The 21,490-nt window shown below is 43.7% G+C and overlaps 2 protein-coding genes across 11 annotated transcripts in view; one reads left to right on the top strand and one right to left on the bottom strand.

The window, feature by feature from the left end:
* The window catches only part of meis2a (Meis homeobox 2a), a 64,409-nt gene extending 59,597 nt beyond the window's left edge, over nucleotides 1-4,812 (top strand). For 5 of the 9 annotated variants that reach the window (XM_049740476.2, XM_049740479.2, XM_049740477.2 and 2 more), the window contains exon 12: nucleotides 3,068-4,812. In XM_049740476.2, the coding sequence (XP_049596433.1) occupies nucleotides 3,068-3,354 (287 nt within the window). In that variant the 3' untranslated portion in view covers nucleotides 3,355-4,812. Of the gene's footprint in view, nucleotides 1-257; nucleotides 358-3,067 lie in introns of all 9 variants that reach the window. The other 4 variants (XM_049740481.2, XM_049740482.2, XM_049740483.2 and 1 more) reach the window with 1 other exon arrangement.
* Nucleotides 4,813-13,919: 9,107 nt separating this feature from the next.
* Nucleotides 13,920-21,490, bottom strand: part of cdin1 (CDAN1 interacting nuclease 1) — a 59,127-nt gene continuing 51,556 nt past the window's right edge. For both annotated transcript variants that reach the window (XM_049740506.2, XM_049740505.2), the window contains one exon: nucleotides 13,920-14,773. In XM_049740506.2, coding sequence (XP_049596463.1) covers nucleotides 14,617-14,773 — 157 coding nt within the window. In that variant the 3' untranslated portion in view covers nucleotides 13,920-14,616. The remainder of the gene's footprint in view (nucleotides 14,774-21,490) is intronic.

A 21,490-nucleotide genomic window follows, 5' to 3' on the forward strand; every position in this document is an offset into this window, starting at 1 on the left:
CCTCCTGTCAAATAATATTATTCTAAAATGTATTACCTAAGTTTACAGAGGCTTGTAAAGTCATAGGTAGGCGAAGTTTACGCAGAGTTAACACCAGTTGATTCAAGCTAGCAACGTTAGCACTAGGTTAGGTAGTAAAGTTGGCATGCAAAGTCGGCGATCTTCTCTCGTCTTCCTTCATTCTTTCATCTGGTGCTAACGTGTCGTGTCTCGGACTCCGGCTGACTCTCCCCTGGCGTTTTCTCTCCTCTTTCCAGGGCCTATGAGTGGAATGGGGATGAATATGGGCATGGATGGGCAATGGCACTACATGTAACCTCCATCTTGTAAAGCAAAAACGCAAAGAAAAAGGGGGAAGTAAGTACTGGGCCCTTTCTCTTTTTTATCGTTCATTTTCTTTCCCAGCTTGGGGCCCGTTTCTCCGTCGGACCTCCCGGGGGCTTTTTAAAGGATGCTTTTAGCGCGATGGGAGGCAGGCAAAGGGAGTAGTTAAAGATGAATTAACTTGGGAAAAAGGAGGCTCGGGCCGTCCCGGGACAGAGAACGACGGGACTTGTGGCGCCAGACGACAAGAAGAGAGGACAGTGGAAGGAACCCAGCATTTATTTATCTCTTCCCTACCCCCCCCTAAATGGATGAGGATGCAAATGTCGGACATTTAGGGAAAAAATAACATCTCCTGGGGAATGGGCTGACAAGGGGTTGTGTGTGTGTGGGGGGGGGGAATTAAGCAGGCTCCAGTGAAGCGATAAAGAAGAGAAGTGAAACTGTCCTCGGAGTGACATAAATCTGTCCAGGGAAGGATTGATGTCCAAATTATCTTATATGCAAAGATGGGAACGTCGCAGTACATTACGCCCCCCCACCCGGGATGAGAAATACGGGCCCGGACGGGGGGGTGGCAGGAGCCCATCCTTCACGGGGGATTGTTTTGAGCCGAGATGTGTTTTGATTATTCTTCACTGGATGGTGACAACTTAAGGATCAGGAAGGGGGTGGTCTAGTTTGGGCCGGGCCACCATTGAGACATTGAGATAAATTTATGAGCCTACGTATATAGCTGTTGGCATAGTGGCTAAAAGACGCACACACAACCTTTATGGAGACACGGCACATAGTTTACATTTGAAAACTCTTGTGACGTATCATTAATGTCACAAATTGTATTTATAGCCAACGCCCCTGCTAGCGGACGGGACCCACCCCTGCCGTGATTAGCTAAAATCCCAACGTAAATGGCACCCACCCAAAAAAAGCTAGTTGCTGTTTTCAATTAGACTGAGCTTTCTAGAGGTATCAAAATTGACTGAATAATCGATTATTAAATTAATCAAACATTATTTAGTAATCGTTCATAGCCATTGTTTAACTTAAAAACAATCGATATGGAATCGTTTAATCGGTACCGTACAAACAGAAACACCAAGTTTTTTTTTCTTACATTACCAGTGGGAACGGTGCTTTTTGGATGGATTTATGAGCGTGTAGACACACACACACACACACACACGCACAGACTAATGCATCTAAATGGGGTCAGTTGATTAAGGTGGCCATCCGGGTCCTGGCTCACCACCGCCACACGGAACCGCTGCTATGCTGACATTTGAAAAATCGAGACATATCACACCCCAAAGAGTGTCCGGGGAGGAGGCGGGGGGTGGGTCTTCCGAGGATGTTTTATCTTAACACCTAAGCTGTGCGCTGTCCAATGAGCCACAATATAATAGCACTTAGCTTGATTAAAAGAAGCCTTTATATGCAAATGGCCCGACTGGGTTTTTTGCGACGGGTCAAAGACGCCATTCCGCCGACAGAGATCATTTCACCCCTCCGGTCTTTTACCTCGTCTCTTTCTCTCTTCTGTTTTGTCTCTCACTCATCTGCTCGAGGCGGCGATGAACGTGGAGGGGGTGGTGGTAGGGGGGGAGATCCGTAAGCAATGTTCCCTAAAACAGCCGCACAGCGACAACATTTGCTCAGGTTGGCTAATTCTTAATACGGGGCCGTATAATTTTGAGACTATTTAATTACGCCGGGGCACTTTTATACGCTTCATGACCAATTACATTAATAGCTTAATGCAGAGGAATATTATTCTCTCTTGATTTGATTACGCCGCCGCACAATATGCTACGGCCGGCTACTTAATTACGGCCGGTTGTTGAGCGCGACCGCGAGCGCTGTGCCGGAACGAAGAGGCCTGTGCTTCCGGTATCGTCCGCGCGTAACACTCTTGCTAATAACGAAGTGGGCCGTGTGTGTGTGAGGGGGGGCGGGTTCTACTTAACACGATGACTGCAGCTTCTTGCAGTTTACAGTGTCAAAAAACATCTGCTGGGCCTTTTAACAGAAGCCGCTCCAGGTTATATGGGGGCCATAGGGGGCACCTCATGCCCATGTATAGTCTCTCCCAATCCCCCCCCCTATCCCCTCGCCTTGAATGATTTATATATTTTATGACCCCGGTAGTGAGGTTTTAAGAGAGCTGTGCTCACAAATATGTGCATTTGCAATGATGTGACATGCAGCGGCAGGGTATTGGAAAATGGGCCAAGCTCTCAGCCAATGAGACCGGTCATTAATTCTCTAGCCCCCCCCCCACCCGCTACCGGCCCACCTTTCCTGGGCGCTGTGTCCTCCTCTTCCCCTCACAAGGGCCCTCCAGTGTCATTTCTTAATTGCAGTGTACTAAGGTGCAGGAATGCAGCAAGCGAGCATGCTTAGTGACCTTGCGCCGACCTCTCCCCTCCTATTACAGCTTCTAATCCCCCAGGGGTTCACATTACAAAGCGGGCCGGCCCAGAAAACCCAGACCCGGACCCAGAACCAGGCCCCCTGGCTCCAGCAGGAGCTGCCTATCCCCCCGCCCCACCTCCACCCCCATGTACACGGAATTCGTGTTGCTCTGTTTACAACATACAAGAGTGTGAAAAATGAATTGAACCTGGGACCTTCCATCGTATTATAAAATGGACCAAGACCCGAGGTTTTAAAAGTGATGATGTGGTAAAAAAATAAAAACAAGATCCAAACGAATGCTGACGTGTTGTGGTCTCCTCGCCAGGTCTGCCAGGCGTGCCGGCCGACTACGTACCTCAGAGCGGTCCTATGGGCGTGAGCATGGCCCCGGCCCCTTACAGCAACCCCCGTCAGATGACCTCCTATCCCGGCCAGCTGCGTCATGTGCCCCCTCCTCTTCACTCGTACCCCCACCACCACCACCACGCCGCCATGCTGATGCACGGAGCCTCCTCGCCCTCGTCCCACCCGGGGATGTCCGCCCAGAGACCCCCTTTGCTCACGCCCATGGACCCCGCCACTGCAGGAGCGGGCCTGGACATCCACGCCTGACAGTCGCCGGAAGGGAAACTTTTTTTTTTGGGGGGGGTGACTGCCGAGGCCACTTTTGAATTCAAGAAAGAGAAAAAAACAAGCAGCGGCACCGTTTTTTTTAGACTTATTTTTCAAGAGTAACAATCGAAAAAGCCTTCGGAGCAGAACTGAAGAATTCCAGACTGTGACAACCATGACTCTTTTTTTTCTAACGTTTGTTACATTTTCACCCAAGCGGAGGACCAAGCTGACTTTGTAAAGTCTTGGGCTTTAAAAAAACAAAAACAGAAACCAACTCAAAACACTCTTTTCATGTGGCGCTTCTTAAAAAAAAAAAGAAAGATCCCTCACTCTGGAAGACTTTAAAAAAGGAAACAACTCCAAGAGTTATAACTACTGTAGTATAATTGAAAAATATATAGTTAAATAAGTTAAAACTTCTTTTGGATCACGTTTTTATTATTATTATTTTTTTTAGTTTTTTTCTTTTTTTTTTTTTTTTTTAGGATTTAACCCTTTTTGGAGGACTTGCAGCACAGCACTATGACAAAGAAGAAGATGGAACATCTCAAAAGGCTTCAACAGGGGCCACCAGGTCCTAAATCCCCCCCCCCCCCCCCCCCCCCCCCCCTCAAGGCATAATGGGAAAAGGCTGCTAGAGGACACCCTTGAAGATTTGTCATGCCTTTTTTTTTTTTTAAAAGAAAAAAACTCTAAAGGCTCTTGAATGAATGTTTTTAAATGAAAAAAAAAACATTGTTTAAAATTGCCCAAGCACTGGATTGTGTTGGTTTTTATACTTTTTTTTTTTTTTTTCTACTTCGGGACTCTCATCCTTAAAGAGCCAAGTGAAGGAAGAAGCTCCACAGCGTGTGTGTGTGTGTGTGTTGGGAGGGGAGGGGGGGGGGGGGGGCAAAAACACACACACGGACACACATGTTGATTGTGCAGCACTGGAGACAAGCTATGGATGCACCAAAAAAAAAAAAAAAAGAAGCAAACACTTAAATTATGAACTCAATGTTTTTTGGGGGGGTTGAAAAAACAAACACACACACACACATTAAAAAAAAAAAAAAAAAAGCTGAGAGACTATTGTAACAAACTTCGTACAGAGTCCAAGTCTATTAATTGTTTCTTGTTAGATATTCTATGTGTTTACCTCAATTGAAAACGAATGTTTTTTGCTAGTTTCAGATCTGCTGTGGCATTGATATTGTAAATGTCCATGAATTCCTTCCTCTTTTTTGTTTATTTTGTTTGTTTTTGTTTTGTTTGTTTTCTCAGCACGTGTTCCTCACTAGAAGATAAGATGCCGTCTCCCTTAAAAGCTTTTGTCAAAAATAATAATTAAAAAAAATTACAAAACAAAAGGTAACAAAAAAAAAATACAAAAAAAACTTGTATGAGGACTGTGACGTATTGTTTTAAAAGGTGTTCAGTCACAAAATGCTGTAATAAATATTTCATTTTTGATTTTTGGTAGATTTTTGCCTGATTAACGTGTTATCCATCCCATTTCATCTTGTATGTTTTCATTTATATAATTAAGGACAAGTCGAGTAATTTATGTTCTCACGAAGCAAACACTTGGTTCTTACATAATGAAGTAAATCTATGAACAACACACACACACTCCAAAAAAAAGAAACATAAAAGGATTATCTGTAAATTAATATACCTGTCATATTTTTAACAAATACAACTGGTGTATGACGATATATCTTCTGCAGTTTAGAAAAAAAAATGGAAACAAACTTAGATATATTGGCTGTCTAAATATAGCCTTGGGGTGTGGCGCTTGCGTGTACTGTACTTTAAGTTTATTCCTTGATTTAATTTTTTCAAAATTTCATATACGTAAATATGAATAGATAATATGTGGACAAAAAGAGGATGAAAGTTACCAGTCTTTATCCATTTCTAAATCTACCAATGTACATGGAAATAGTGTGATTGCAGTTAAAAAGGATAGTATTCTCGTATTTGAAAAGCTAAATCAATTTTCTAAAAAAGTGAATCAATGTTTTAATATATTTTAAAAGTATGCAGTCGAACAAAAACCAATGTGATATTTGTAAAGTGTTGCAGAGAAATGGAGCAGTGAAGAATGTGGAACGCTGCTATTGTTCAGGCGTTTAACAGTGACGCCTGTCGGCCACTTTGATTACTGCAGCACAGCATCTGCAGCCTCGAGGAGGCCGTCTCTCTCTCTCTCTCTCTCTCTCTCTCTCTCTCTCTCTCTCTCTCTCTCTCTCTCTCTCTCTCTCTCTCTCTCTCTCTCTCTCTCTCTCTCTCTCTCTCTCTCTCTCTCTCTCTCCCTCTCTCTCTTTCTCTCCCTCCATCTCTCCATCGCTCTTTCTCTTGCATTCTCTCTCTTTCTTTTTCTTTCTCTTTCTCACTGTTCCTCTCTCTCTTCTCATTCTCTTCTCGCTCCTCTCTCTCTCTCTCTCTCTCTCTCTCTCTCTCTCGCTCTCTCTCTGTCTCTCTCTTTCTTGCTCTGTTTGCTGTTTTGTTTGTCCCTCGTGCGCTTGAAGCAAGCGGCCCGTCCGTGCTGGTCACGATCAAGCAGCTCCCCAAACCATTCCACAACCACTGCAGCCACACTGTAAAACCACTGACTTCCCATTTATAATTCAAAGAATTGTTCATTTTATTAATTTAGATAAATATAAGAGATGACCATCTATGGTAAGACTTTTTTTTTTAAATGACCCTAGACTCTTGACCCCTGACCTCTGACCTTCTGTGTCCTGAACCTTGACTCCCTGCCCCTTGATTCCTAAATAAAAATGACAATGTATAGTAAGGCTTAAAAATACGACCATGTATAGTAAGGCTTTTTTTTAACCTATCATGTAGTAAGTTTTTTTTTTAAACAACCATGTATAGTCAGGCTTTAAAAAAACATTTATTGTCAGGCTTGTTTTTTTAATGACAGTGTATAGTAAGGCTTTTTTTAATTGCAGTTTTTTTATTTGTTGCACAGAGTTGTTTTTTTTTACTGCGTTACAGTCTAAAAGTGTCTTTTTGTCCTTAATTCCCCCCACTCGTCCTATTATTGCATTTTGTCCTTTCTTCTTCTTTTTCCCCTCTTTCTTTGCCGCGTACGACGTTGCCTCTTTTTTCCAAGGAAAAAGAAAAGATCAGACAAAAAAAGCCACGATTTTCATATTAATAGTTTTTGTTTTTTCCCCCGCTGTCTGGTCTCCTCTCAATGCGAACCTCCCCCCCTCCCCTCCCCAGCATGCCCCCCCCCCCTCCCCTCTGGACGAGACAGAAGGTAGATTGCCTGTGTGCTGTTTTCCTTGCGTCCGTGTGTCTTGACAGCGGATGATGGATGATCCAGGGCTGAACCAAACAACTCCGCCCCTTCATCTCCTCCCTGTCACACCAAGCCAGCGCGACCCCCCCCCCCCCCCCCCTTGCGCACTCCACAATGCAACGAAAATGGCATAAAAAAAAAGTCCACCTTGGTCGAGTGTTTTAACGCACATATTATCCTTTTATTTCATGATATTATTTCCACATTTTAACACCATAAGGTGTTTCTATGACGACGTTATGCGGGTCAAGGGTGGGGTGTAAATGGGGTGGTGGTGGGGCCGTGGAGGTCCTGGGAGGAGGAGGAGAAAAAAAAAGTCCGCATTTGGCCCGATCATTTATCAATGTCAGCCACATAATGATTCTCCCCGCAGTCACCCTATTGATGAGGATAATTACATTAGCTCAGAGTGAGTGATCAATAAAAGCCCGCCGAGAAAATGCTTTATTATCGCCAGCCAGCAGCAGAACGAGAGAAAAAAAAAGAAAGAATAAGAAAGAAGAAAAGACATAAGAAAAGGACAAAAAGGTTTTACAAGAGCTGGGGGAAATGCGGAGGAAAACGAATAAAGAAACGATACAGATCACAATATTTCGTCATGGAAAACAAATGTATGAATGTTTTTATCGTTATCATTTTTATATAGTTGCTTTTGCGCATTTTGTTTCCCCATAATCGTTAAAAAATATTTTGTTTAGCTGATTTAGTGCAGTTTAAAAATATTATTGTATCCCTATTTTATTTTTAATTTCAGGATATTTTTAGTCGAGGAGAATTACCCGATTCGTTAAGTTGAGTTTAACCAAAAAAGCCACTGCAGATTTTGGTGCTTGTTGCTATTTTTGATTTATTGTCAAAAATTAATTTATCCCATTTAATACTATTTTCCGTTTGTATTAGATTTAAGGAAGGATATGTAGCCTCACTATAGACGTGATTTAGAATTAAATAATTGACCTTTACGCTAAATAAAAACAAATATCGGACTGGACAGGCGAGCTTTTAATGTTTCTCTGCGTTTTTATATTCATCTCTAAAATGTTGCAGGCACGTGATTTTTTTTTTTTTAATTTGCAAAATTCGCCAGATAAATAAAAAATATATTTTTCTATCCTAGGTCTGATTAAACATCATTGTGCATGCTTGTTATTTCTTATTCTTTACGTTGTGCTCGGTGTTTATTTGAAAGGCTAAATAGCTGACGGCTTCTCTCTTCGTTCACACTTGAGCAAGCGCTTGTCTACTTAAAAATGACTGACACTCACACTCACCCCCTCCTCCTTAAATAAAACACACGCCACACACTGCACTCAAATAAATCTTAATGACGTAACAAACGGGCAAAAAAGACAAACATAATTAGTCAAATTAGAGGAGCCGCGGGGAGGCTGGAAAAAATGCACTGCTGACCACTTGGGGGACAGAATTTAAAAAATAAAAAAATAGAAGAAAAGAAAGCAGGCCTTGAGACATTCAGATTGTCCATTTCGATCACTTAATATTGAATTAAGAATGCCTACAGGCCATAACAGCGAATATTAATTCACTTTTGTAAATCTTATTTTTTTTCCACGTCATATTTTGTCCTGGAGGTCTATTGCATGAACAAAATTACCATTTTCACATCGTTTATTTTCTCTTTTATTTTAAAAACATAAAGCAGCAAAAATATCAAGAGTATTATACTTCAAATTTGGATTTTTGTTGTTGTTGGGAAGCTTGAAAATATCAAAGGTATGTTTGGCGTTGATTATTAATATGCGCGTCATTAATTAAACGCCGCAACTAGCGACCCCAACAGGAGGCCGACGTAAGTATTTCTACTTTGCAGCCGTTCACATGAGCCACAATCAAACACGACGGATCGAGGAAGATTGGCGTTTTATATTTTACTATTATCATCATTACTATTAATTTATTTATTCTTGAACATCACATGACGTCATTCACCCAGATCTGATACGCATAGAACAAGACGATTTCATGTAGCCTATTTATGGTTTTTAAAATAAAATTATTCTTTTTATTAAGTAATTAGGCAGCGCGATGGAAAGCGGTATGACTGGATCACAGTTCTGAAATTTGGGGTTCGACTCGGCCTTCCTTTGTGGAGAATTGGGGGCGCGGTTGCGTGTACTAAGGCGCGTTCCTTTTTTTTCAAGCTCCACGGATGACAACACAATGTAGAAAAAATGTAAATAAAGATTAAGATCTTGCATGTGGTCCTCAGCGGGGGGAAAAAAGAGGAGGAACAGCAGCGTCATGGAAGAAAGTGACATCAGAATCAGATAATTCCGATTCCCTTATTTAAGAGAACTGTTTAATGTCGTTGGCAACAAAAATGATCCACGTCAGCCTCAACCACAAGTTTCCAGCATTCAAAAATTCTCGTCTAATCTGGAAAAGCAAATACAGTAGCAATATGCAAAGACAAAATTTTCAGCACAAATACAAACACTTACATTTGAGTACTTATCAATGTACAAAAGGTGACATTTAAATAAAATGTATTGCAAGACTAGAAAAAAGATGGTAACACGTCTCAAATGACAAGGTGGAAATCAAAAAATATTTTTACAGTTGAATAAGATTTTATGGTATGTTCAAGACACATATTTTGTGTTTTTGAACACTATTTGTTTGAAAAAAAGATTGCTTTTGAACAATTCCCTCATTTTCCTGCTAACAGTTTTAACAAATATGACAAAACATTTTTTTAATTGAAAATTCCTCCTCCTTTTCTACTTGCGCTTGAAAAAATAGTACTTTTATTAAACATGTACATCTGATCAGTACAGAAATCTTTTGTACTTTACACTCTGTCTCTGCTCAATTTCAAGTGGTGCACAAACTTTGGCATGGCAGGAAAATCCTGAGCAGTGGGAAGCCCTTGTGATGACAAAAAAAACTTTTTGTGCATCACTACAGCTGCTGCTCGCAAATAGTAGCAATGGAAGGGTGGCTGGCTGCAAGGTGGGAGTGGCCTGTTTTATCTCCAGTCGACAATAAACGCACTGTGTCCTACTCAGGCGACATCAACATTCGTGGTGATAATGACAGGCAGCCGGCGTCCTATCTTATCTTCAGGCCAGGTAGCAGAGTACCTGCAGGGGCGGGGTCACCAGAGTGATAAGCAGCATCTGAACCAATAGGAAGACTCTCTGGGGCGACTTTGTAAGTTAATAGAGAACGCCACTGGAGACGGGAAGTCGTCGGAAAAGTGAAAAGCACTTTATGGCACACCTGAATGCCCTGGCGTTGGGTTTCCCGGCCCCACTCCCTGTGGGAGAAAGCCATTACGGGGCTGTAACACAGGGTGCTTGCGAGCAGGGCGACAGAGCTCAAGTGATGTGAGTGACAACATCACGTCCCGCTATTCATTAGGTGACCCGAGGGGGATCCCGCTGGGGTTACACTGAACAACCGGACACGGTCCAGATAAGACTTTCTCAAGAGTTCACAATAAGGATGGGAGTTGGACTACAGTCCGGGGGGATGAAACAGGTGAGGCTCACGACAAGTAAAAAATAAATAAATAATAATTATTATTAATATTGGTCCACTGATCTTTATGGATGACTCATTTCAAACATTTTTAAAGTCAAAATTGGTTGAGGCAGATAGTACTCTGCCGCACTGAAGGAGGGCGTACCTGAGCCAACAGGTAAATTAATACTACCCAATTTTGTTGGAGATGCAGACGCGACAACGGATGTTACAATCAATGCACAGATGTCTGAATTTTTGCAATACGTGGCTAAAAGTGAACTGTAAAGTGAAGGTGGCGTTTTGGGGATTTGATGAACTGAGTGATGATAGACGAGCCCCTGCTGAAGTTGCGTATGTCTTGGAAGTGTTGGAGAAATACTGCTGTCATGACGTCAGAGCCTCATGGTGTGCAGGCCAAAATTAAAGACAAGGTGGCTGGACTAAAGGAAAATAAAGAGGACTTATAACAACAAAGTGACGGAGCTTTTTGTGGTGAAGGATAGATGCATGGACTTCATCTACAAATAAAGGTAAGACCACAAACTGCGTGCGTGCATGGAATGCTGATGTGATTACGAAATAACCGGTTGCAAATTGAATAAACTACCCATTTGGGTTTATATATTTGTAAATCTGACGCTTAAGGTGTCAGTGCCTCACCAAGCATGAACCTCACCGCACGTCACGTGACTTTAGTAGCGCTCCGTCAATTACGCAATTTGACAGAATTCTGAACGATCAAGGTTACCTATATGCTATAACCTGCAACGTGACGTCATCAGGTCTCGAAATTTGAAACCGAATCTATCCCTCGAGGGCCTATAAGTCACCTGCAGGTGACGTTGTGTTTGGACACGGAGGTGTATATTTACCTGCTGGCAGCCAGTCAAGGACGATGTGGCTACAAAGTATTTTGGAGGCAATGAACATGAATGGAGGGGGGAAAAAAAAGAGAAGACAAATGGGTCGCATGAGATGACAAACACGCAGAGTCAGCTTTTTACATTTTTCCAAACCGAAACCTGCATGTACTTGACTATTATTAATTTTTGCTCCGATTAATTCCAGAGATTTGCCAAAATGGCTGCATCTGAGGATGCTACCAGACTTCCTTTCCTGTGGTCGGGAGATGACACTTTTTCTGGGTCGCTCCTGTCGCAGACCAAATGCCACACAAAGGGGGGGGGTAGGAAGGGAGGGGGGGGGGTGACCTTTACAGCGAAGCATGCTGCCTCCATGCCAACTGTTACCACTCTTGGTCCTGTAGGCAAAAAAATGCCAAAAATATGCTTTTGGAGTAGCTTGGACATAATTTTCCGTTTTATTAGAAATATCATATGTTCGAGTGCAAAAGCGAACAAGGCTGACGGGCATCCCCGTGTCATTGTCGTTCACTTCCCCATCAAAGTTGCCATCATGCCTCCCTCCTTCCTGTCAGTCAAACCAGGCCTCGGTTCATGTTCTCATGCTCCATTGTTGTTTTAAATAACATCTGATTAGCAGGCACAGTTTCCTAAAAATAAAAACGAGCTCTCTCGTCATATCTGCTCGAGAGCCTGTGTTTTTTCCAGTCTTCATCCAGCTCCCTGCTATTTTTTTTAAAAATGTTTTATAATAGTTCCTCTGGCTTTTCCTGGAAAACTTTTATTTATTTCCACCTTGTGATATCTTCCTGGCAAAAGGGGATCGCCGACTAAAAGCTTCTTGCCGCCCGGGGCAAAAAACAGAGCGGCGTTCTCTGCACATAAATAACAGAAGCGTGGAGGAAGTCTGCGTGGTGGTCTGCTGCAGGAATGAAACCTTTGCCTCGGTCTGTCGGAATCTCAACGGGCCGTTCAGACGTTTGCTTGAAGATACATTTAAAAAAACTAAAAAAACCTGAATATGAACCCAAGATGGACATCTGAGTGGCTCTGCAGTAGAGATTGGAAAAAAGCCATCTGGTCTCAGGAGAATTTTAGTAGGAAACTCGACTAAATATTAAGTGTTACAATTGGAGGATTTGCTGGAATATTGTTTTTTCTAAATTATGGCTAGCTAGCAGTTAGCGAAATAAATAGCTCGCTATCTGGATAGCTATCTGGACATACATTTTAGAACTTTTAGAAAAATACATATAAGGGTCATTCCAGAATTGGTATATATTTTAAATTATTTTTGCATATCATGTGACTTATCCAGCTCAAGCACCAAATTGACTTTTTACAAGACATTCTATTTTTAACCATCACATAGTTTCTTACATTTAGCGCAGACCTGTTACAGATACCAGGCTTGTCTTTCTGAATAAATATTTTGCTAATCATTAGCATAACTTGAAAGAAAAATACACTAACGTCAAAAGTGCATGTCAACAAAGGCCTGTTGTTTTTATTCGAAATGATTAGTCTCCAGCCTTATTTCTGATCTATATTTGCTTTCACGTGGCGGAGTCGATCCAGCTGCCGTGACTTTGAAGTAGGCTTTCGAAAGGCGCTTTTTAGCTGGCATTGTGTGTACAAAGCTAATTTATAGGAGCTGACCCTGACTCCTCTTTTGTGCAACGGCCATCTTGGAAAACAATGGCAGGAAGGCTCAAAACCTGAGAGGAACTGATTCTGCTGTTTTTTTTCTTTCTTTTTCTATCTGCTCTTATTCATCTGAGAATTTTCCCCTGGCGAGTGAAATAGTTTTTTGTGTCCAACAGGAGCCATAAAGTGATGCCTAAGCATTCCATAGGCAGGCAATAGGGTTGAGTTTAACTAGACACATGGGGGCAAGTTGTTTTGTTGAGGAGGAGGTGAGAGAGGGGCCGAGGGGAGGGGAGGGCCGCCTGGTGACCCAGCAGTGACCCGGTGGCCTCCTGGTGGAGGGATCAAGGCCTGGATGGGAGCCGGCTAAGGGTTAGAGGTTTAAGGGTAACAAATCGAGCAACACCTCGTCGGCATTCAAGCGAGCATACCGTGTTGTTTTGGACTGTGTGAGTGCACAGAACAAATATAGAAAAGTGTATTTTTATTCTCCGCGGCGGGGACGGCTTCCGTTCTGAAAGTGAAATAGATTAAGGACCCGGGCGGGGAGTATTTGGGGAGGGGTGACACTCTTTTAGTTAGGAAACAGTGTATTTTTAAATTCCATTAGTAAATGAGGGTGTGCACACTTGTGCAACCACTTTCGGTTGTTTATTTGAATTTGGACAGGTTATAGGTCACAGGGGAAGTTTTGAACGTTGACAATTTGTACACATGCAAGCTAATTATATATTGAAGTGAGCAAAAAAAAAAATCTCAGTCATGTTTTCAAATGATTTTAACACTTGTCAATGCTAGCACGATGCCAAAAAAGTGTCAAACATGAATCACGCGTTGGGGTCATTTCAGGAAAACCTCAGAAGACAGCGAGTGTCCTATAGGCAACGCAAATATGCGTCTAAAAGCATCAGTCAACTTTACGGTCATCTTTTTTTTCGTTTTTATAGCGTCCCGCTTATGTTTCTGTCATTAGCATCGTCTCATAAAAGAATTTGCGGTCGTAAAGATGTGCTGCCACAAGTCACACATCATTTTCTTACCTGGTCAGATTGTATACAAGCAAAACAAGCAGAGTGAAAAGTTCACAGAGAAGTTCTCAACCTTCTTTCGATAAGTTCAGGATATCTGGCTTGTTGAAGGTTCGCCAACATCTGCGCTTGAAATGATCTGTTGATCAAGTTCCCATTTTTTTAAAGGCACTTGGTGATCGTTTGGTTTCTCTTAAGTAGAAAATAAACATTGATTGCCACAAATACCACTACTTGGGTCATATCAGTTCTGGAATGCCAGTCGTACAAAACCAGCCGGCAAGTATGAACTTTACAACATTTTAATAAACTTTTTAAATTCACACAGATGCGGAAAACAGTTCTTGAATCGTACTTAAAGACAGTCCGTAAGATGAATTCATCGAAATCTTGAGAGGAACTTGATAACGTGAAACAGGGAAGGAAAAAGGGTCAGGGCGAGGCCGTGGCCTTAATCAGCCTCCGTTCTGTTCTCCCGTTTGGAGAGTGACTGAGAGGGCACTGAGTGACGCAGGTGAGAGCCAGGCGTCCCAGCAGCCCCTCCCAGAACCGCACCTCGCTTATCTGCTTACGGAACGGAAGAGGAAGGAGTGACAAAGGCCAGGGGCTCTGGGTGTGATAAGGAAGGGCCTTATGTCCAAGCTCGGGTCCTCCATCACACCACGCCGTCAACCGGGGGCCAAGAGTTGTTGACCAGGAACCGGGAACCTTCTTCAAAATGGACTTTTTAGTCGCCTGATTGTACTTTGTAGCAAAAGCTAAGAGGCAGGAAGGTAGCGGCAGAGGGTCAGCTAAAGTTCAGGGCGGCAAAAGGTTCGACTTCAAGCAGGAAAGCGAAATTACTTCCGGATTTTCTCGTCTACCCCGGTGTTCCTGTTCCTGCCCTTCCTGCGCCGTCACCCTGGACTATCGTTCCTTCCAGCTAAATTTATGATCTTGATCTTTTGTCCGAAACTGGCGCGTCGGTCCTGCCGAGGACGACGATGTCCGTGGGGAAGTGATCTTTGAGGAGGATCCCTCGATCTCTCTGGCAGTCCAGCTCACCTATGAAACCGTACCAGTAGATAACAAGGCCGGGTCCAAATCTGAGATACAAAGAAAAACAAAGTCTTAATAGCTATGAGTCATAAAAGCCGCGTGGTGATCGAGGAAGGACGAATGAAGTCCTAAGAGACAAAGATGCACGACGCGCCGTAAGAAACAAGTCTTTGATCGCCATCCAGAAAAATTCCGCTGTCCCGGATGATGAAGATCTCTCTAACAGGGTGATACACACTTCATCACATTACAATGGCGGGGAAATAACAATAATATGTGAAATAACAAAGGCCTCCGGAACCTGTCATCGGAAGCCTTTGGTATATCGCAGAGCACGCAGAGTTCAGCGCAAAGCCTCGAGACTTAAACGGCGCATGTGGCGGTTAATGTTAGCCAGTCCAAAAGAATCCAGCTGTTTCATTCACATTTGCTTTGAAAGACACCCCCCCCCCCAAAAAAAAATGACTTTGTGAGCTGTGCCGGTCCCAAGAGTCGCCAGTAATGAGTTTCCAAGCAGCTGAGAAATCCGATTCAGACTATCTAAACACAAAACGGGTTTTAACTTTGATAGTTTGCGATGGTCCTCGCAAAATCTGCAATTCTCCGGGCTTCGTCGCAACTCCCGAAGGTCGGGAAAGGTTCAGAAGCGGTCCAACTGGAGAATCTCTTCGCCGGGAATGTCTTGGGCTACCCCACAAAGGACACTAAATCATCTTCCGAGCTCTTTATTGCACCCCAAAGAATCACCAGTGGCCTCTAGTTGCTTCGTGGAGATCGTACGTTTTGCTTTGAACGCCGGCCGCCACGCATGAAGACATGTCCCGGTTGAACTCTGACCCGAGATCACCTTCCTTCGCCGTCTTCGTGCAAAATTCAGGGCGCTGACAGTGCGGCCGGCCCAGACACCGTCGACAGTTAACACCGTTAGCTCCCCCCCCCCCGGAGATCCGAGACAGGAAACGGGCAAAAAAGGGCCACATGGCGCTATGCGAGTTCAGCTCCGAGGTAAAGTGCATAAAAACTTCACCCGCGGCCAAATTCCCGTTGAAATATTGCCGTCCGCTTCCCCTCCCCCCGCGGTGTGGTTTTAATATCAACTTTGGGAATCTTTTCTATGATTATGATTTATAAGCACTTAAACGACACCTACGTGGTTAACCTTACAACTCGGACAGGAGATTTTAATAGCGCGTATTAAAAACACCCCTACTGTTCCAGCACATGACGGCTGTGTACAAGTCTGGTGCCATCGTGACAAGGCGTCGAGGACGTAGTCTACTTACAGACACTTTAAAAAAAAAATATGTCGGGGGTAAAAGCTCACCGCCTCGTTCCCCCGTGAGGCCCAACGTGCTTGTCCTGCGCCCCATCCCCGCATTCTAACTTTTACTGTGCGTGATTTACGGCGCCGTATCTATGGGCGAGCAGAAAGCCCACAGATGCACGCTTGCAAGTTCACCGCAATGTCACACACATACCTCAGCCTCTCAACACTGCACACCAAGTAGCCCCCCCCCCCTCCCCCCTGCACCCTTAAGTCCCACCGTTTCCATAGCGGACGGCAACATGTCTGCCGGGTCTTAATATGGAAATGTTATGGAAACAAAATGTAAACATTTACATTAGATGACTTTTGAACGGGGGTTATGTTTCTTTTTTTATTCAGCTGCTGTGTTGTACGTAAGTAAGGCCGACGGAGGGTTGGGGGGGGTCTACGGAACACAGAGGACAAGCGGGGCTGCGGCAAGCGAACGGAAAGGTTAAAACTGTACATCAACAGATAAGACGGCCGAGGAGAATACATCACGTCAAAGGGTGGGGAAGGGGGCCGAGCGCAAATTGAAACGTGCAAAATTATCAACGCCAAGGGAGCCGTGTCACCGAGGCCTTTCCATACGCTCAAAGAAAATAAATGTGCTCGGAATGAATCCTACTGGGATGCTGAGGTAAGAAGCAGACGCTGGGGATTGAAACAACAACAGGAGGGAGGGGCCGAGTGGTTGTGGTGGGGGGGGCACGGCCGAGCTGGAAGTCGACGCGATGGGATTGTAACTCAAAAGTGCGCAATCGCAGACGGAGTCGTGCAAAAAATACACAAGGGTTATATCGAAAGAGACGGTTCTCACAAGAATTTGGCAGGCCTTTGCTGTAACTTTCCAAACTTTAGCGTCGGGTTCCAAAAGGGGTCAGGATTTATTTGGTCGTCGATTTTTCGGTTGAAAGGTATTTTAATGAGTGTCGAGCATTGTTTTTTTTTTTGTAGGCAGGGCTGGCGTGACCTCTTGTTTTATTATTTTGGCAATAATAAATTACAACATCACAGTAATGCATTACATACTGTAGATTTACAAGTTGGGTCGTGTCGAGGAAATTGGGAAGATTTTTTTTTTTTTCTCCCGACACCATGTGTGTATTGGTCCGAGTGTGTGAGGTCGGATTGAGGGCTGGCAATTGTATTTTTCACTAATGTAAACTCATCTGTGTAACTTATCAGTGCCAAGAATAATAGAGGAAGATTACCAAGTGTTATCTAGTTGCCATACAACAACATTTGGGTCAGGGCATTCCTCACCTGACCCAGAATGAGATCATTAGCACTATGTAGTTGAAATTAAAAAAATCTAAAAAATAAATGTATTTAAAATATTAGAAAATATTAAAACAATAATATACAATAAATAAAATCATCATAAAATGCTGAACATGATTTCAATATGACATTCCTGCTAAAAAAAGTAGCTATAAAAAGGAAAAAAGAAAAATCAGCATAAATGAATCAAATTTTCTATTAAAAAATGTGTCACTCAATATATAGAACCGCAAATTCTAAATTGTAAAATTCATGAATTGTCCAATGTTTACAACAGCACATGAAAAATCTATTTTGCCTTCTTTATATTACAATTGTGACCATTAATTTTGCATTCCACATCAGATTTGAGAAATTGCTAAAATCTAAGCATCCTTCCCGGAATGAACCTTTGACATTTGTAAACCGCTCAAGCACACTTGCCGCACCCCCCCCCCCCCCCCCCGCCTTTTTTATCTCCCAATCGCAAATTCTCACTTTCTCCGACCCCCCAGTGTGCCTGACAAAGCTGCCATTACCTCCGTCACCTTCTCGCACTCACCTTAAAAATCTTATCTCACGTGCACGCACAGTTTGACTGACCCTCTACCAATCAGTTCACTGATAACCTGCTTCACACATTTGGCCGTGAATAAGCACATCTTATAATAGAAGCGCTTATTTGGGGATATTTGTCGGAATCAGAGAATTTCTTAAAGTGACCCATTTCTGGAAATTTAAACGTACGCTTAACTGAAACGGTAGCCCTGTATTGTGTTTGTGCGTAGCTTTGAAATTAAGCTAATCTGAATGCTAACGCGCTAGCAAGACCTCATCCTGGTGCATTTGCCGGCTAATCGTCACCTTACAGCGCAAAAATGGCTTGATGGCTACAATTATAACGCGCTGAGTGCGAATTCATTAACACCTGATGCTAATATTAAAAAATTCGATATCAGCCATCTTGTCGGCTTCCCGCGGTGGGGATCGGATGTGCAGACGGAGGAGCGGCAGCGCCAAGGGGATACATGCTCCTTTAACCTGTTCTGCTGAACCCCCAGCAGTAATTGCCTCCCGTCTCTCGGGAACGGCGACCGTTCGGGAACGGCCGCGGCTCCTCAGACCCCGCCGCGGCCCCGGCCCTAACCCCGGCGGCGAGCATGTTTTCAATTTCGGATGCTCCCCCGCTGAAGCCGTGGCCCTAATCAACAGCAGTTTGTATCGTAACCCAATCCGGCCTTGCGAGGGCAGCGGCAGGCTGACCGGGCGCCTGCAAACTTCATGCGTCCAGCTGAGTGTTAAGTGTGTGCGTGCGTACCGTGATATCGCGTGTAAACGTGAGGTCACGGGACGGGGTGCCCGATACGTTCACATATTGCTGTTGATGTGGAAGTAAACATTCGAATCACACACGGTAAACAGACCGGCGGGCCAAAGTAATTAGACAGCCAAGAAAATGTCAAAAGCTTGACATACGATTTTCTTTCATTAAATCACAGTTTGGCTGATTTTGATTCGCATAAAAAGCAAAACTTAACTGATTTTGTATGATCACTAGCAAACTAGGCTTAAGTAAGTAAAAGCACCTGTGACTTGATTGTTTTCGTTTCAATTCATTTATCGTCGCGCAATCGTCTCAATCGAAAGCACGGGAAGAATTTCGCTGAACGTTGGCCAAAGTAAAGCAGGTGTGAATGTTTGTCGCAGAGGACCTACTGGCCTTTTTGTCCATCACTAAACCCCCCTGCCCCAAAATTAGAGCGTGACCTCACAACGTGTTCCTGGGAGAGAGCGCGAAAAAAAAAAAAAACAGGCCTGGCTTTTGTCCAAGTCAGCACCTTTGGAAGTGCAGTGGCGTTAGCGCCACTAAATCAACATGTCAGCACCCGGCCTAGTAAACTTCTTAAGCCAGGCTAGCTAGCCCACACACCTAATGAAGTGGCGTGAATGCCCATCTGTTTGGGGAGGGGGGGTCCATACAAAGGAAGACCGAGAAATACATACATTTGCTGTTTGAACGGAGGCGCGATGCAAAACAAACGAGCTATTAGTGTCTTTCGGCTGGCGACCTTGGCCTCGGATTCCGAACTGTCCCAGTTTGAGGGGCAAGTTTGGGGATGGACACAACCTGGGGGTGGGGTCACGAAAAGCTGTGTGCTTACTCTGCACTCTGTTTACATTCCTGAGGGTAATTTTAGCCCCAGGGGGTGGAGAAGGGAAGGGGGTCCGACATGTCGTTGGGGCTTGTCAGAAATCGACGGTCCAGCCGGCGCAGTGGCGGCACCTGGACTTGTGGGTGGTGCAGAACAAAAATATAAATAAAGACCCGCTGTTTTTTATGGAAAAAGGTGAATTTAAAATATTTTAGAGCCACTTTGATCAAATTTAAGACCTCTCATTAAAAGGAGTGGTCTCGTTTGTATATAATTGAAATTGTGCCATTTTTTTTCTATTATATTTTAATAGTAAATTTGACATTTAGGAGCCTTTTTTGAGGAAAATGAAATAATTCAAAATAGATCTGTTGACTCAGAAGCTGTCAGAAGGTGCGTCAAGGAGACCGGACCAATCACGGCGTCCTCGCAAGGTTTTTGTTTGCACAAAAATTTAAAGGTGCAAATCTAATTGTGTTGTAGTTTTAAAAAATTTGCTACGCAAACAAAACAATAATCCCGGCTCGAGAATCGCCTGCTGGGATTTGTCTTTTTATTACTCCCAGTTCCCTCAAAGGCCGCAGAGTGTTTACAATTTTTGAAAGACAAGGAGGGGAGGGGGGGGGGGGAGGACGCGACGACGAGCGAGAGACGGAGCTTATCGAAACTAATTAGGCGAGGGATCGGGATAGAAGTTAAATGTTGGGCTACATGTAATGAAAGTAGCCGTGCGGGGGGACAGCGAGGGGTCACGGAGGGCCCACGCCAAACAGTGGTCCTCAGGCAATCTGGTATTGATTTGCACTCGTTTGGGGATGAAGGTGGATGCTGGCGGGGGGAGTCACGGGGGAGTCATGTAGCAAAAGAGAACGAGAGTCAAAGACAGATGCTCAGCCGGAGTGGAAGGGTCTTGTGAGTTGTCAACTTGACAGTTTAACCCCCTTTTGGAGGAGAGCAAACAAAGCAGGGGATCTCGCGGGCTGACAGCGTTGATCCGTCATAGCCATGACACTGCAAAGCCCCTCGCCATGCCCGCCGAGAAGAGGAAGCGCTGCGTGTGCGTGCGTGCGTGCCTGGGTAAAAATATGCAAAAGCACATTCTTCTAAGCCGCAGAAAATAGATTGGGTAATGCTTGACGCACGCTCAGACTCGGGATTTGATATTGATTTGAGCTTGCCACCATTGTGTGTCCTCCAATGCGCTTTGATTTTGGTTTATATGGAGGTATTTTGATTTGGACATAACGATGGAAGTCGGGAGTGTTCTACTAAAGTGTATGTAAATTTAAATAAATATTGGGTGCTAGTTGAAAAAATAATCCATTCATGTTACAACACAGTAGAAATTATTTGCCGCATTTTTCTGATTAAATTATCATTCTATTATATATAGTATTATACATTATATGTATTATATATTTTTATTAATTAATTTATTTATTTATTAAATTGTTTGCCACAGAAAAATAGACTTAAAAATATTATTAGATTATTATTTTATCACATATATTATTTTTATTTTTTTTACTGTGAAATTATTTGCCACAGAATAAAAATAGACTCCTAAGAAGTTGAATGAAGGTCTTGCCACAAGCGCAGACGTCAACACTCTTCTCCCGTCACTCAATCAGCGAAACGGACCCTCGAAGCACCTTCGTGTACTTAAACACCTCTTTTCCCCTTCTAAACTCGCACTGCTTTGTCAGAGCAAGTTACTCCCCCCCGCCCCCCCAACCTCCCGGCAACTTAATGCAACCCTTAAAAAACAAACACACCCGAAAGGCTGTCCACGTCCAAATTAGAGCGGCCCTTATTGTCCCCATTACGGCCCATGGCGGCGGATGCTACGGGGGTCCCTCGCCTGTGAGGAGTTGTCAGACTGTGGACGCGAACCCGCTTGACAGGTAATCTGAATGTCTTCAATTAGCCCAATTAGGGCTGTCATAAACAATTGCGCCGGCAACACAAACAGATAAACGCACGCACAAGTGCACAAGCGTACACACCGCCGGGGTCTGCAGAGTATTAATGAGAAGGGTAAT

Source organism: Syngnathus scovelli, chromosome 14 (assembly GCF_024217435.2).
Source record: "Syngnathus scovelli strain Florida chromosome 14, RoL_Ssco_1.2, whole genome shotgun sequence".
NCBI classification, from domain to species: Eukaryota; Metazoa; Chordata; class Actinopteri; order Syngnathiformes; family Syngnathidae; genus Syngnathus; species Syngnathus scovelli.